Source organism: Xenopus laevis, chromosome 9_10S (assembly GCF_017654675.1).
Source record: "Xenopus laevis strain J_2021 chromosome 9_10S, Xenopus_laevis_v10.1, whole genome shotgun sequence".
Classification (NCBI taxonomy): Eukaryota; Metazoa; Chordata; class Amphibia; order Anura; family Pipidae; genus Xenopus; species Xenopus laevis.
The window spans coordinates 82,213,031-82,229,576 of record NC_054388.1 but is presented as its reverse complement, the minus strand read 5'-3'; the positions used below and the strand labels follow the sequence as shown (position 1 = coordinate 82,229,576).

The 16,546-nt window shown below is 37.2% G+C and overlaps 1 protein-coding gene across 1 annotated transcript; it reads left to right on the top strand.

Moving 5' to 3' along the window:
- Positions 1-419: 419 nt before the first annotated feature.
- Positions 420-16,162, top strand: slc40a1.S (solute carrier family 40 (iron-regulated transporter), member 1 S homeolog). The gene is made up of 8 exons (XM_018237518.2): positions 420-753; positions 840-907; positions 7,202-7,361; positions 7,965-8,080; positions 9,460-9,586; positions 10,312-10,554; positions 12,655-13,311; positions 15,294-16,162. The coding sequence occupies exons 1-8, from the start codon at positions 714-716 to the stop codon at positions 15,611-15,613; spliced, it is 1,731 nt and encodes a 576-aa protein (XP_018093007.1). The 5' UTR covers positions 420-713; the 3' UTR covers positions 15,614-16,162.
- The last annotated feature ends 384 nt before the right edge of the window (positions 16,163-16,546 follow it).

Genomic DNA, 16,546 nt, shown 5'->3' with positions numbered 1-16,546 from the left:
GGCTGTTTAAGGCAGGTAGAACTGAGGCAGACAAATGGTGGCCCGACAAGGACCTTTTACCTACTTGCCACTTCTGGAAAATCTCCAGTGGATACTCAAACACTCCGAAGCTGAAGAAAAAAACGCATATATCTGCACTGAATCAGATCGTACTAAGCAAATCATTTTAATTCTTGCTTCCTATTCCCATATATATGTGCCAATATAAAAACTTCAAGTTAAACAGGCTTTATTTTTAAAAAAAACATTTCATATGCAGCTGAAAGAGCTGTGCTCTCATCTGAGCACTCACAATAACACTGCCCACCCAGCTCTGCAGCGTAAGCATGGAGGGGGTGGTGTCATGCAGATTGCCTGCATGTGATTGACTGCTGGGTTTGCCTTGTGCAGCCCTCACAGGCAGTCTATATAGAGAGCAGACAGTGCAGCAAAACAACACAGATCAGGAAGGCGAGGAAGGGAGGGCAGCTTTAGAAGGGGAGAGGGGCACCCAAATTCCTTGGATCCCCCTTTCTTATTGCTACTGCATAAGGTTTCCCTTTCCAACTTCAGCTACAGTGATAGCTAAGTTTGGAAAGAAAAAAATAGGGCGATAGCGATTTTGCTGTTTATTTTGTTTTTATTCTCTTATAGATCATTTTTTTTAAAGCAATACTTTTAGATTATATTATAGTACCAAATTCGCTTTTTCAGAAATTAGTCTGCCAAAAATCATGGCGAAAACTGGCGATCAGGAAAACCCAGGATGTTGCGGTGAGCAGAGTTGCTATCATAAAGAAAACAAGTGGTATTTTTGTGCGTCTGCTATTTATCTGATGTGTGTTTATTTTTTTCTGCAGGTTCCTTTGCAACCTACTTAACATCTGCCAAATTTCTCATGTACCTTGGCCACTCTCTGTCCACCTGGGTGAGTACTGGCTTATTATAGCCAACACTGGTTCATCAGTGGAATGCAGGCTGCCAGGATCATTTCTGGCTCACCATGCACCATTATACTTCATTGCTGTTTGCTTTTAAATGCTCTTTCATGACTTGGCAGTGACAATATCCAAAATGCTGAGCCAACACTATGAGGTTTTGTTTTCCAGCATCTTTCACTCTGTTTTTTTTAAATTTTATTTTATTCCTGCTGTATTAGGCAACAGCCAAAGAGAAAGGACATCTCAGACAATGATTATGTATTGCCTGTAGAACTTTTAGAAAATGTAAAGAATACTAGAAATGCTAACTGTCCTGTACATGGAAAGAGATATTCTTCATGCAACAAAGCTGGAGTGTAGACTGTAACTCACTTCCCCTCCCCCACCTCCTGTAACATTGCTAAGGCTCCAGTGGAAGCTTTGCACAGTCCTTTTTAGCCGGCGAAACTGCTGTGCAACATTGCTCCTTGTTTGCCTATCAATTCATATTTTTCTAGGGTTTAACTTGTATTTCAGGAGCTAGAATTTTTTAACATGTATACCTTGGAAATTGAATAACGAGGATTTTGGTTGTTTTCAGGTACACAATACCTTGTTGGTATTCTTTTGCTGTTAGCCCCTTGTTTTGTAATGGATTACTGTTTACATTTATTACCCATTTCCCAGCTTTTTTTTTAAATTGAGAACTTCAATATACACACATATATCGGGGTATACAGGAGTTATTACTGTAGGGCACTGCTATGTGTGAGCCACCAAAAAAAAAAAAATATATAATAACAATATTAAATATATATATACTGTATATATATATATAGAGAGAGCGAGAGAGCGAGAGAGCGAGAGAGCGAGAGAGAGAGAGAGAGAGAGAATCGGCACTCACCATTCACATAGTCAGTTGCTGGGTGCTAACCAATCAATACTTATTATTCACAGTCCATGAAAGCACTCACAGCAAACGCCATCCAGCTTGTATCAAAAGGTTATTTATTGGTGCATGGTGTATCAACGCGTTTAGGCTCACCGTCGTCAGGATAGATATATATATATATATGACGGCTTGAGTCTAAGAGCAGAATCGTTGAATAAACACACCACACACACACACACACACACACACACACACACACACACACACACACACACACACACACACACACACACACACACACACACACACACACACACACACACACACACACACACACACACACACACACACACACACACACACACACACACACACACACACACACACACACACACACACACACACACACACACACACACACACAACAAACGCTGGAGCAGGTTTTGCAAAAAAGTAGTTCGTTTGTTGGATCGACGTTTCTGAACCTTAATCAAGATAATAAAAGATAACTATAAAGCACTTGCACTTGCATGTTCTTGATAAAGGTCCCTGTGATGAGTAAAACGTCAATCCAATAAACAACCTGCTTTTTTGAGAAATCCTGGTGTGCTTCATTTTTTCTTATGAATATTTATATATATATATATATATATATATATATATTTATGTAAACCCCACCAACCCAAGGCTAATTTTAAACAGAGAGGGTTTCTCTATTGGCATTTTTCCACTGGCTGAGAAACTGCTCATTTAGACCCTACTGCCCCATGTAACATTGCAGTAACAAGGATACAATCCACATTTCACTGTGCATGGGAGGCCTGTTAGCACAGTGATAGGTGTATTGCACTCCTGTCACTTCAGTCCCACATTGGGTGGTAGGGGGCCGTTTTAGCAATTTCTCTACTTATTCGAGCAGGGTCGGAACTAGGGGTAGGTATGGTAGGCATGTGTCTAGGGCACAGCAGCTGGGGGAAACAGTTCTTACTGACATATGTAGAAGGAAGAGAGTGACAATGGAAGTCGGTGAAGGAGGCAACAGTGATGGAGGAAGATGTTGTTGGGGAAAGTGTTGGTGACAGCTGGGGTGGGGGGAGAAATGTCAGCAGCCAGTAATGGAGGTAGCGGTGAGCAAAGGAGGTGATGTGTTGTGAGTGCAGGCAGGCTTGTGGGGTGCTTGGACTTGGGTGGTTATACTAGTTAGCTCAGCTCTGAATCAGAGGGCTGTGAAAATATGCTAGTGCAGAAAGACCTCCTGATGACATTATTATATATTATTATTATATATAAGTATGTAGCTTTTTGCCCATCTTTTCTGTCTGAAAAATATAATTGCTTATTATTCAATATTCTATTATCTGCTATATATTATATATATAGGGCTGATGTGTCAACACAGCTTTTGAAAGAGTTTATTGACATTCAAATCAGTCCCTGCCCTAGGGGATTTGAAATACCTGTCAGGTGTTTTCATGTTAATGTATGGGAGATGAATGGAACTCTGCCTGTCTCTGCTGCGTGTACTTCAAACCCTTTTTCCATGGACTAATATGGGAATCATTGACAGATGCTGAGGAGTAATTTGACCTCCTTTATTTTTCCGCAGGATGGCAGAAGTGGTCAGACACTCCATCTGCCAATAGCCTAAGCCGCAGTCGAAATGTCAAAACTCTATATCTGCCATTTGTTTATAGAGCCTGCACTAAGTTGGCTTGTTTATGTGGCAGAACATGTTGCATTCCATGAAACCACATATTGTCTATTTGTGTAGCACGGTCCTTACATTGCTGCAAAAATATTTTAGGGCCATCAGTCCCAAAAATGTATGTATGAAATGATTTTCCATTATTTGAAAAATAATTAGAGTTTACCTCACTTTTCAATTAGTCTTCATTATTTTGCCCATTTCCATTCTATAATTATAAAAATATTGGGATGTCTGAGAGACTGACCCCAGAAACAAAAAAAACCCTAATGGCTAAGGGTTACATTTCCCATTAATAATAGTTATTGAGAAAGAGCCAAAGAACAGAACTAGCTGCAAATAATTGTTTTTCACAAAACATTTTCAAGCTTCATGTGCTGAACTACACCTTCACTTTTTTGAGAGTTACATTAACATATCTCTTATTTCGGTTTGCATATCATACATTTCAAACCATCTCCTAGTCACTTCCTAGCTTCTGCCTGGTTTATAGGGTAATTATATCCTGGCAATCTAATAGCTGTTGAAGTTACAAACCAAAGAGCAGCACAACAAAATATATATATTTCTGAAGCCAAAGAAAAGAAAGAATGAAAATGTATTTAAAATGTTTTAGAACACTGCTGTCTCTTATAGAAACTTAACAATATTATTGGCCGTTATGTAACTCGTGTGCCAATTGTCAGGGGCACATTTACTATGGGTCGAATATCGAGGGTTAATTAACCCTTGATATTTGACCATCGAAGTTAAATCCTTCGACTTCAAATATCGAAGTCGAAGGATTTACCGCAATTCGTTCGTTCGAATGATCGAAGGAAAAATCGTTCGGTTGAACGACTAAATCCTTCGAATTGAACGATTCGAAGGATTTTAATCCATTGATCGAACAATTTTCCTTCAATCACAAATTACCTAGAAAGCCTATGGGGACCTTCCCCATAGGCTAACATTGATGATTGGTAGGTTTTAGGTGGCGAAGTAGGTGGTCGAAGTTTTTTTTAAAGAGACAGTACTTCGACTATCGAATGGTCGAATAGTCGAACAATTTTTAGTTCGAATTGTTCGTTTCAAAGTCATAGTCCAAGGTCGAAGTAGCCAATTCGATGGTCAAAGTAGCAAAAAAATACTTTGATATTCAAATTATTTTTCCTTCTAATCCTTCACTCGAGCTAAGTAAATGTGCCCCTCAGTGTGCCTATTTTGGAAAAATCAATAAAAATATTGCTTTGTCCATTATAGTAAAATTTTGTGTTAAGATGAACAACATTTTAAAACTCATTCTCTAAAATGTGGTTACACTTTGGCCCTTTGGTGGCAGCCCTATTTCCACATTATAATTTATATAGCTTGAACATAGCGTCAACTTTTTCTTGTAAGCCCACCCAAAGCCACCAGGGTGTAGCAATCTACATTAAAAAGGATATATATATTATGGAGCCCTATAGTAGACTGGGGGCATACAAATCCTGTGGAGGACCACATCTGGTGCATGGGCCTCCAGTTAGATACCCCTGATCTAGGGCTTCATATTGGTCTGCAGGATTACACTCAAATTTTGCTAACCTATTTAAAGGAAAACTATACCCCCCAAACAATGTAGGTCTCTATAAAAAGAGATTTCATAAAACAGCTCATATGTAAAACCCTGCTTCACTTAAATAAACCATTTTCATAATAATATACTTTTCTAGTAGTATGTGCCATTGGGTAATCATAAATAGAAAATTGCCATTTTAAAAAATAAGGGCCTCCCTCTGGGATCGTAGGATTCACTGTACTCACAAACATACCAACAAACCATACATGTTAGGTCACATGAGCCAATTAACAGACAGAGTTGTGTCTTTTGCTTCCATACTTCTTCCTGTTACAGTTAGAGTTGTAGTATTTCTGGTCAGGTGATCTCTGAGGCAGCACACAGACTATCACGAAATGGTGGTTCAAGGCAAGAGATGTAAAAGGGCAATATTTACTTAAATATATATTCCAGTTTGGTAAGATTCTTTAATATGCCACTTAATATGGTATGAACTATCTGTTGCTTAAGTGTTCATTTTGGGGGTATAGTTTTCCTTTAAGTGAGCAGTTGTTGAGAAGCTAAGTTTAGGGTTCCTCCGTAAGCTTCAAGCTTCAAGAAATCATCAAGGGTCAATTCTACTAAGCAGCTTCAATGCTTAGATATTTAATCAAACCTTTCTGTGGTTTATATTTTATATGATCTTCGGGAATGCTTTCCAAGGAGGTAACACCAAAAAACAGGGTAGAGCAAATGTTTTTCCATTATTACTGGGCACTTTTTAAAATCACCCAAATTATTAGTCTTTTTTTTCAAAGAAACATGATGAAATGCAAACAAAAAAGAGCTGAGCTTTACTTATACAATATCATGTGCTGATAAGACATTCTTGTGCCATTGTGATAAGACAAACAGTGGAACAGGGCAAGTGTATCATTTAAGATAAAATGATGAGATGTTTATGAAGCTGTAAAGTGCAATACTTTGGCTAGCACCTAAAGAGCAGTCAGCGGCTATTAGGAAAATCCGCCTGCTCCAAATGGGTGGCTTTGTGGTTTAGCAGAAATACACCCCTCAAAAAAAGAGTTATATGGGCAACTTTAAGTAAGGCAAATCCTTGATGAAGAAGGGTAGAAGGGTACTTGTACATAATAAACTTAGCAAGCAATGCCAGTCAGCAGCAGAAAAGAACAACAATGTATTGTCCTGTATTAAAAGGTGTATAGGTTCACAGAATGTAGAAGGTAATTCTTGCCCTTTACAAAACTCTGTTTCGCCCCATCAGGGCAGTTGTGGTCTCTAATATTTTAAAATGATTTTACTGAAGTAAAGGTCATCCAAAGAAGAGAATTAAACTCACACATGGTATGGAATTTCTCAGTTATGAGGAAAGGCTGTCCACGATTCTTTAAAGGGGAAAAGAATAATTAGATTATTGGACATAGTTAATTATAGGTTGCACAATGGAACATAGTAGTATCCTTTTCATAACCAGGATGTGGACCATGCCAACTCACAACTCTGGGCCTGTTTTTATGGAAATGGGTTCCTTTTAAGGTATTTTCTAATTTTTGCTGTGTTCTAGCTACCTAAAAAAGCAACACATTTTTGTTTCCAAAAACAAACTTGTTTTTATAGTACACTCTTTTGACTCCTTCGTAACCTGTTTATTAGAGCTTGATGTGATTGCCTTTCAGAAACAGTGGCCTTGCAAAAAAAATTATTTTGTTCAACACAGTCATAAAAGTAAAGTCTCATCACCCTAGTAGCACAACATTTGAACTACTTGGATAGATTTCCATTGTAATTTAAATTACAATGAGTTTGTTTGCCCTACCATTTTGATTTCTGTTCTTCTCTGTACATATTCTAATGCCACTCATCATCTGCCTAAGTGTGATATAGTATTATATCAAATAAAGAGTGTGGTTCAATACACACCTGGGGTCAATACATTTTTCCCAGGACATTTTTTCTCTGATACAGCATTTTATTGTGTGATTGCACCTCCTCTCTACTGGATTGAACTTATATTTGCTCTGTTGCTTTCCCATGATGTGTCATGGAAAATAAACAAGTCTCTGAAGGTAATCAGAGATCAAATATAGATATCTGATGAACTCCTGACATTCAGCAGATCCGTATAAACTTGATTATAAACGTGACAATTCTTTACATTTTTACAGGGTGATCGTATGTGGCATTTTGCGGTTTCTCTTTTTCTTGTTGAACTCTATGGGAACAGCCTTCTTCTGACTGCAGTCTATGGGTTAGTGGTGGCAGGCTCCGTCCTTTTTCTTGGAGCTGTAATTGGTGACTGGGTAGACAAAAACCCAAGGCTAAAAGGTAATTTATCTGTTTTGAGATAAAGTACAATGTTTACTTAATTTAGCAGATACCGAGATTATGTTCTTTTTAGTGATCCCTCTCTGCATACTATACATTTTTACTTTATTGCATCTTATTTGCTACCAGTGATGTCATACACCAAAAAACAAATACAAAACGTCCTGCCTACAGACGTGTTTTAGAAGTGATTGTTGAAATATGGATATGAAATGCGAGGCCCCTCTACTATGCCCATTATTTTTCAAAATAGAATTATTTTATTGCATAACTTAAAGACTTTTATTATATACAACAGAAATGCAAATTACTATGTGCTATATATTTTTTATGGCTTTCTATGGAGATTTCTTGGATGGAGCAAGCACTTTAGGTAGAAACTCAGATGTATAGAGAATAAGTTCTTGCCATCCAAATAACTTTGCTTCTGTTTAAGGAAAATGTAATGTTTGATAAACACTGCTTCTAAGCAGGGTATATATTTCTGCTAAAAAATTATGCTTTTTAACCCAAATTGTTAAGTAAATTTAAATGTAGCTTTCTACATGACTTACTATATATATAGTGCTTATGTTGATTATGATTAATTGTTTTTTCTAACAGTGGCTCAGACATCACTTATTGTCCAGAATGTCTCAGTTATTGTGTGTGGAATTATTTTGATGGTGGTTTTCCTTTACAAGGCGCAACTTATGTCGATGTACCAGGGATGGATTTTGGTAAGTATTTATAGAAAAGATGATTATATATTACTATGTGTTGTAGAGAGAGTGTTGTGAATTTTAAAATTATAAATTACTGGATTTCCAGGTTGGGACATCACAGTAAGGGTTGTGCCGCATATGCAAGAAACATGCAGCATAAATCTCATACTGTGCATACTAATAATATGCTAAATAGGCAAATGTCCTAGGCACATGCACACAATATTTTTACAATTCCAATGAACTGAGATCATTTGAGTGTGCATGGATCCCTATATCAACTGATTTGGTATCTTAGGCACCGTGACCACAGTATGCCATAAAATGTAAGAAAAAAAAAAAACTGTGCAAATTAATAATCTGCTCTAATGAACACATAGCCAACCCACAACTCTACAAAGAAAACAGTGGCAGATCCTAGTAATGTGCAATAGTTATGACTTGTGCTGAAGAAAATTTAGTTTATTGTTTTACTTAAGAAAAATCCAAGGTTTTTTTTTGTTGAGCTAATCAGGGCAAATAGAGAAATTTAAATTACTTTCAACCTCTTGTAAACAATTGTAGAAAATAAAAGTACAGTAGGTAGTTAATAAAATTACCAATGCACAGAAAAAACCTAAGTATAATGAATTCCCATACGTAATCAAGATACAGGCACAACACAGAGGTGTAATTACAGAGGAAGCGGAACTTGTAGCTGCAAGGGGGGGCAGCATGTATTGGGGTCCCCACGAGTCCCTAATGAGCAATTTCAATATGTGTTGATAAAACAGGACAACCTCTGGGCCCTAACATTAATTGGTTGTGGGGTCAAGTAACATCTAGTTACACTATACCGAGTTCATATTTTGATCTCTATTTAAAGATGTAAGCATAAGTAATCCAATAATCCATGAATAATTTATAACAAACATTTTTTTAAATAATATGGATGGGCAGTATATGTTTTAGCACAAGTTCTAGTTGTTTTTTCATTTTATGAAGAAATGAAGAAATGTATATAGATATATACTGCAGCTTGAAAATCTTAATACAAAGTTAACTCGCTGTCTTGGTACTCTTTTGCAAATAACAGCTATATGTCATCATTTGTATACAAACAAGGCATGTCTTGTAAACAGGCATACGCTCCCAATATCATAGTATATTTAACATACATACTGTATCTCAAAATCAAACTGCAGATGTATTTGCAAGTTTAAGCAGATTTAGAGCTACCATTAAGGTTAAATAATATTTCAAGTAGAACTAGTTAATGGAACAATAATAATGACACATAATTTTAACGCTAGATCCATCTGTGTTGTTTTCTTTATTAACCCTCCAAATAAAACGTTCTATTATTAGTCCATAATCTTTTTTATGTAATGCCCTATTCATCTGTGGTCTTGCAGACTGTCTGTTATATATTAGTCATCACCATTGCAAACATTGCTAATCTGGCCAGCACAGCCATGGGCATCACCATTCAAAGGGACTGGATTGTTGTGGTCGCTGGAGATGACAGGAGCAGATTAGCAGGTAAAAATGTGTATTCTGCTTTGAGTGCATAATCCAGACATTAATATAGTGCTAACCTCTGCATACTTTAGTTGGGTAACTTGACACTTTGCAGGTGAACCATGGCCTCTCTTGAAAAACTGCTTGTGCTAGAGAACTGAGAACTGAGAACTAGCTCCTTGCAGTTAAAGGAACAGTAACAGCAAAAATTAATAATCAATATAATTACAGATCCGTTTGCTTCAAAACACGACCATTTTGTATATGGCACAGGTTAAATAGCAGATAACAGATGGAACCTGCATTGGTTCCAGGTGCAGGCAAGGAAGAAGGCTGATGCCAGTGTAGGTGCTGATTCTCGACCTGCGTTTTTCCTAGCGTTACGTCCTGGACTGTATTTTACCAGCCTGGATGGTAAAATTGATCCTTAATGCTAATTTTATTAATAGGGAAAAAAAATAAAAATAAAGGAAAGCCATTATTTTCCGCAGGCCGAGAATCACCCTCCATGTGGCATTAGCCTTAAACTTTATATTTAATTCTTCATTTGTCTATTACAGTCAATTAATTTGAAATAGACTAAATAGTAAAAGACACACTGCTTGATGTTTCAGCCTATATCATATAAGTGATTTTCTACAATATTCACATATTCAGATGTAAGTAACACAGTTGTTACTATATTTTAACTAAACATGGTGCTAGTTCTTGATATTCATAATTATATTTTCATGTTTTTCTGACAGATATGAATGCTACGATAAGAAGAATCGATCAACTGACAAACATTTTAGCTCCACTGGCTGTAGGACAAATAATGACCTTTGGTTCCCCAGTCATAGGCTGTGGATTTATAGCTGGATGGAACATGTTATCAATGTGTGTGGAATACTTCCTTTTGTGGAAAGTGTACCAGAAAACACCAGCACTGGCTATTAAATCAGGAAAGAAAGATGAAGATCAAGAATTGAAGCAACTAAATATCCAAGGTAGTCAAAACACGTATTTCCACCTGCATGTTTTAGAAAACCAAACAAATTATGTTAATTCTTTTGATTAAGGATAAGCCACATTTTATTTCTTATTTTCACCAGAAGCAACATTTTTTGTAAATCTTTGCTAGAATTTGCTAGAATTTCACCTTGTGGCCTGTTTCAGCAAGGAAAAAAGGCAGTGTGTTAACCTAGAAAAAACACATTATTATCATTATAGTCATTAGTATCCGCTCTTGCCTACCACATCAACCAATGAGATGAGTTCACACCAGCCTTACTCTGCTTATCATTTGTAGCATACAGTAAAGGAGTTCTCTAACAGTGTAGAGCAATGTATATGCTATTGCAGGGCTAAAAACTCCTTTCCATTGACTCCATAACAACTAGTCTACAACATATACAGTATGTCATTTTGAGTGAAGATGTTGGTGAAGGCAATGCTAAGCAAGCACGTATGGAGCATTCTTACTGTAAGAGCACCTTGAGGGCTGCTGCTGTAGTACTGGAGGATGAACAGGGCCGGATTTACATAGTGGGCACCCCTAGGCCTGCTTTCGTTCGTCACCCCCATCCCCTCCCCTTTTATTTGTGCAAATGTTTGGAACAATGAGGATTGGCACACTGGAAGTTTAAGAAAACTATCGTATCTCCGGTGCATCCCCAGTGTTTCTAAACCAATGTGGATGTGGTTGGTCAGCATGCCGCCCCCTAAACTCCTGCTGCCCTAGGCCAGGGCCTTGGTGGCCTTTCCACTAATCCAGGCCTGAGGATGAAGGAATATTAGGAAGGAATATTAGGAAAGAAAGGCAGGTGAATTTGTGGCCCAAAGCATTGGTTCTGGCAATTCAAATTAACTATTAGTACAAATTTCATCCAGGGACCTAGTCGAAAAATGCTAATGAAGGATCCACTAGGTCTGCCATAAGCCTTATAAACAAGTTAATTTTGCAGTAATAATAAAATCCATTGATTTTTCTTAATTATAGTGGCAGCGTATACTCATTTCAAAGTGAACTCAATGGTAGGGCTTGTGCTGAACATAATTTTTGCCTAAAGTTTTGATTAAAGAATATCTATATTATGCACTAAATGAACTCTGTTTCACTTTAGAACTTACTGTTACTTGCTCTTTTGCTGAGCAGAGAAGAAGCTCCTTAGATTGTTACCAGTGACTTTCCTTTTTGTAGCTTTCAAGTCCCAGCAGTAAAAAGGGTTAATTTTTATGCAGGATATTTTCCAGCCATAAAGCTTCCTTAAGAGTACTCTCCATCCCTCCATAATTTTGTCACTGAGGGTAGTTGCAGTACAGTGTTTGCAGAGCCTTTCTGTATTTAAAGGTGGGCCACTTAACAAACAGGACAAACATGTTCAGTCTTGCCCATTTCTTGTACTAGCTGTGAGCTATAGCATTTTTTGCTTCTGTGCATGCATAGACTTGTGTAAATAATGATTACTCAAGAGTTAGTAAAGCCAAAAAATATAGAATAATGTAAGCTGAAACCACGATATAGGCTTTTTACCAATAGTATATTTACACAGGTGTACACATATATATATATATATATATATATATATATATATATATATAATATATATATATATATATATATATATATATATATATATATATATATATATATACAGTTCGTGTGGACGCACACCTTCAGCCAAAAACTTAACCTGGGTGCTAGTCGAAAAAATCAATGTATAGTCCTGCAGTGTGACAGCACTCCAAGGAATTACAAACAAAAAGAAGTTGATGCAAAGGAGGTTTTATTAAATCCTTTAATAAAACCTCCTTTGCATCAACTTCTTTTTGTTTGTAATTCCTTGGAGTGCTGTCACACTGCAGGACTATATATATATATATATATATATATATATATATATATATATATATATATATATATATATATATATATGACACAATTATGTTTTAAAGTAAATAATTATTTGTATTTAACATATATGAAGGTAGCCTAGTAGGACATTTGAAAAAATATTTTTGGGTGGACGTTCCATTTAACGATTAGAATGTTGCGTAAACGTTGTAAATTTCAAACAATGCTAAACATTACTATATGGTTTATTCAGTTATAGACGCAAATACAAATAACAATGAGAAGCCCACTGAAGATGCATTCCTTATGGGAGAGAAAGTTGTAGCTGTTGTGGACGCTCAGAAAGAACCAAGCTGTACCGAAAGAATGACAGAGCCTTTCCGCACCTTCCGTGATGGATGGGTAGCATACTATAATCAGTCTGTGTTTTGGGCTGGATTGGGTCTGGCTTTTCTCTACATGACCGTCCTTGGCTTTGACTGCATAACAACTGGCTATGCCTACACACAAGGTCTCAGTGGATCAGTTCTCAGTATTCTAATGGGAGCTTCTGCTATTTCTGGCATCATGGGAACTGTGGCCTTCACCTGGCTAAGAAAGAAATGTGGTCTAATTCGTACAGGCTTTATTTCAGGAGTTGCCCAACTAAGTAGCCTTATTCTCTGTGTGATCTCAGTTTTCATGCCTGGAAGTGCCTTGGATCTATCAGTTTCTCCATTTGCAGACATCAGCACTCGTTTCTTGGAGGGCGAGACATTGCCCACCATGTCTCCTGTTCCTGATGTGTACTTTACCACTGATATGCAGAACCTAGTAAATAACTCCACATCCCAGTTTAGTGATTCAGAAGCTGGTGTATCACTCATCTCTGTCAGTCTTTTGTTTGCTGGGGTTATCGCAGCTAGAGTTGGTACGTCATATTTTCTATCTAGATAAAATAATTTAACTGTCTTTGCATTTAGAATAGATATATGGTCACAGCCTCATTGCACCCCCACCTAATGGTTTTAAAAATTTGTGGTGAGCACAACTTTCCCTTGTTTGTTATCATAAACAATTATGCTTTTAGATTAGTTGAAATGTGGACCCTTATGTGACCGACATCTGATTTTAGTCTTTAAAAGTATATTAAATAATTGCCATTATATACAGCAGGCTATGTTCAGTTGCATGAAAAAACTTTTCATCCAGCAGCCAACTAAATCATATTATTAAAATAATATATATAGCATCATTGTCACCTGCAGAGCTTCACAAAACAAAAGAGCTTGCAATCTAAAAGAAAGAGAAAATTAGACATATGATGGGGTAACCAGTGTGGTTTTCGAGGTCATGTTGGCTAAGTTAGTGGTATCAATATGTAGTGAAAATCGACAAACCAGTAGTTAGTGTGTGCATGTGGGAGGATCGGGGAATAGAAAGGTGGTCTAGCTGGCTGGAGTGTCTAATGGAACAGAAGAAGATTACTTACTTCAGGGTGCAAAATGCAAAAAACAGGTGCAAACAGCCACATTTGGTTGTACTTAGTATCCTGCTTTTTCTAAATTGCCACAGATCTTCACTCCAAAATCATCTATAAATATCTTTGAGTGTCCAGTGAATGTAGTGTTGCCTGTACTCAGAGTTGATGTATTCATCACTTGCATGTTATTTAGACAGATTTCTAATCAATCGCTAGATGCAGAGTACAGCCAGACCCAGGATGAAATTGCCTTTTAAGTGAGCACTAAAGGGTGTCCTTTGTTACCCCTTAGTACTCTAGAACTTTGTCCGGCTTCATAGTAAATGACCCATACAGTCTTTGGGACAAACAAATAGAATTCTTAAAATTCTTAAATTTAGTCTTTATGTGGTAAGCTTTAGGCGAGTATTTTACCTGAGTAGATGTACTTAGGTAATCTAAGTGCCATATTGGTGTAAGAATTATACAACAGTTGGCATGGCAGTTCCAAGCTGCTTTATATTTTATATGGTTAGCTCACAATGAGAGTGAAGAAATTCATTAGGGACTAGTAAATGATGGAGACCTTACAAACATTAGCAGTCAGCAATGGCAAGGGCCAAAATAGTATCACCCTGCATTAAAAGGTCTACAAAATGTCTCCCTATCTTAGCAACAATGCATCAGAATTAGCTCTTCTCCAACTAAGACTACAATTCCGCAAATGCCTTGCATTATTTTGTTCTCCTTCTCAGGTCTGGTAGAACATGGCAATGTGGGAATTAGAGTAATGGCTGGAGGAGAGATGACTACCAATAAGGAATAATTTACTGAGATCCTGGACACAAGTTCAAGGGGTGGTCATTTAAAAAGCACTTTTATCATCTGCATCTCACAACCGAATTTTTGCACATTCCACCCAGCCCTGCATCTAGTACAGTAAATGACCGCTATAATGTTTCACTGGTATTCAGGAAAAATAGTGGAGGGGATTGTAAGAAGCACTTAAAGTGATACTGACACTAAAAATACTTTTTAAAATATGATTGTACATTAAAAGTTACCTATAGGTCATGTTGATAATTTTTTCGGAGAGGTTTGTTGATGTGTTATTGTTAGTTGAAGTTTCTAAACCTGACTGTTTTGCCAACCTGACTGTCCCATCTCAGCCCGTCGGTTAGAGATTCTAATGCTAACGGACTCCTGCTGCACAAATATGGCAGCCCCTCATACAGGAACATGGGGCATCAGACATGTGATGTAGAAGCATTATAGTAGTTATAAGTAGCTTTCAAAGGCAATATTATGATTTATGTAAAAAAGAGTTTAATTTCTGGTGTCAGTATCTCTTTAGGGCAAATTTATTTGTACACTTAAAACAAATTAAACGGTATATTGCTTTGGTTGCACTCAATCAATTCTTTTTATAACATATATTTTTCATTTTTTAGGCCTTTGGTCCTTCGACCTGACAGTTACACAGCTCCTTCAAGAAAATGTAATTGAATCGGAAAGAGGCATTATAAATGGGGTTCAGAACTCTATGAATTATTTACTGGACCTTCTGCACTTCATCATGGTAATCCTAGCCCCAAATCCTGAAGCCTTTGGGTTGCTAGTGCTCATTTCTGTGTCCTTTGTTGCTGCGGGTCATGTTATGTATTTCCAATATGCTTACCTAAATCTAGGAAAGCAGGTGTTTGCTTGCTGTTCCCCTGAGCCCAAAACAGTGCCTGGTGAGAATCAATGTGAAGAGGCCTCTGTTGTTTAAATAGTTCCTAAGAGCAGTTAATGTAGCAGTTCTCTGTGTTGATTAGTGTATGTTTAAAAGTGTTATTCTGGAGTAGTTACAGTGCACAACAAATATTGAAATGGAAACTAGTGGAAAAATCTACTTAGTCAAACAAAACAATGCCTATGACACTTGAAAGTACACAAGTTTGAGTAAAGATTTTACATTTGTAAATGCCTCGTTTATATTCAGCCACTTTTTAGTCAAAGAACAGTCTAAGCCTGGACTTCAGCTTTCAAGGGCCAATACAATATGAGTGACGAAAAGAGTAGTATTAAAATGTCAGATAACTAGCAAATCTGACTGAGATGCCCAATTTTGTAAACAAAATTCATATATGAAAACAGCCAGTGTATTTTACAAATAAATGCACTATTTAGTGTTTTTTTTTTTTTTGCAATTACATTGGGGTTGGACATCATTCCAGCTACAATTTCCAGATTCTGAATTTCCCTGATCCAACACTGAGTAATATTCTCTCTCTCTCTCTCTCTCTCTCTCTCTCTCTCTCTCTCTCTCTCTCTCTCTCTCTCTCTCTCTCTCTCTCTCTCTCTCTCTCTCTCTCTCTCCTCTCTCCCTCTCCCTCTCCCTCTCCCTCTCCCTCTCCCTCTCCCTCTCCCTCTCTCTCTCTCTCTCTCTCTCTCTCTCTCTCTCTCTCTCTCTCTAAAAGCCACTGTGTTCTTATCCCATTATGTTTTCTATTCTACCCAAAAACACTCCAAATTGTCAATACCGAAGGGTAGTTTACATCATAGTTTTAGTTCATTTTAGACATTGTGCTGTGCTGCCAATGAATTTTTATCTGAACAGATACCCATCCTAACAGTCACCTCTATGGAATTATACTTAGAAATATCAATTTTTCATTGGTCAGTTCCTTCATATTGCCAAACACTGTTATGCTGGCATCTA

Excerpts from the sequence above, each read along its gene's own strand:
- slc40a1.S (XM_018237518.2), top strand. The coding sequence starts at position 714 with ATGGCGAAAACTGGCGATCAGGAAAACCCAGGATGTTGCG. Across the intron at positions 754-839 it reads GGAAAACCCAGGATGTTGCG|GTTCCTTTGCAACCTACTTA; the intron begins GTGAGCAGAGTT and ends TTTTTTCTGCAG. Across the intron at positions 908-7,201 it reads GCCACTCTCTGTCCACCTGG|GGTGATCGTATGTGGCATTT; the intron begins GTGAGTACTGGC and ends ACATTTTTACAG.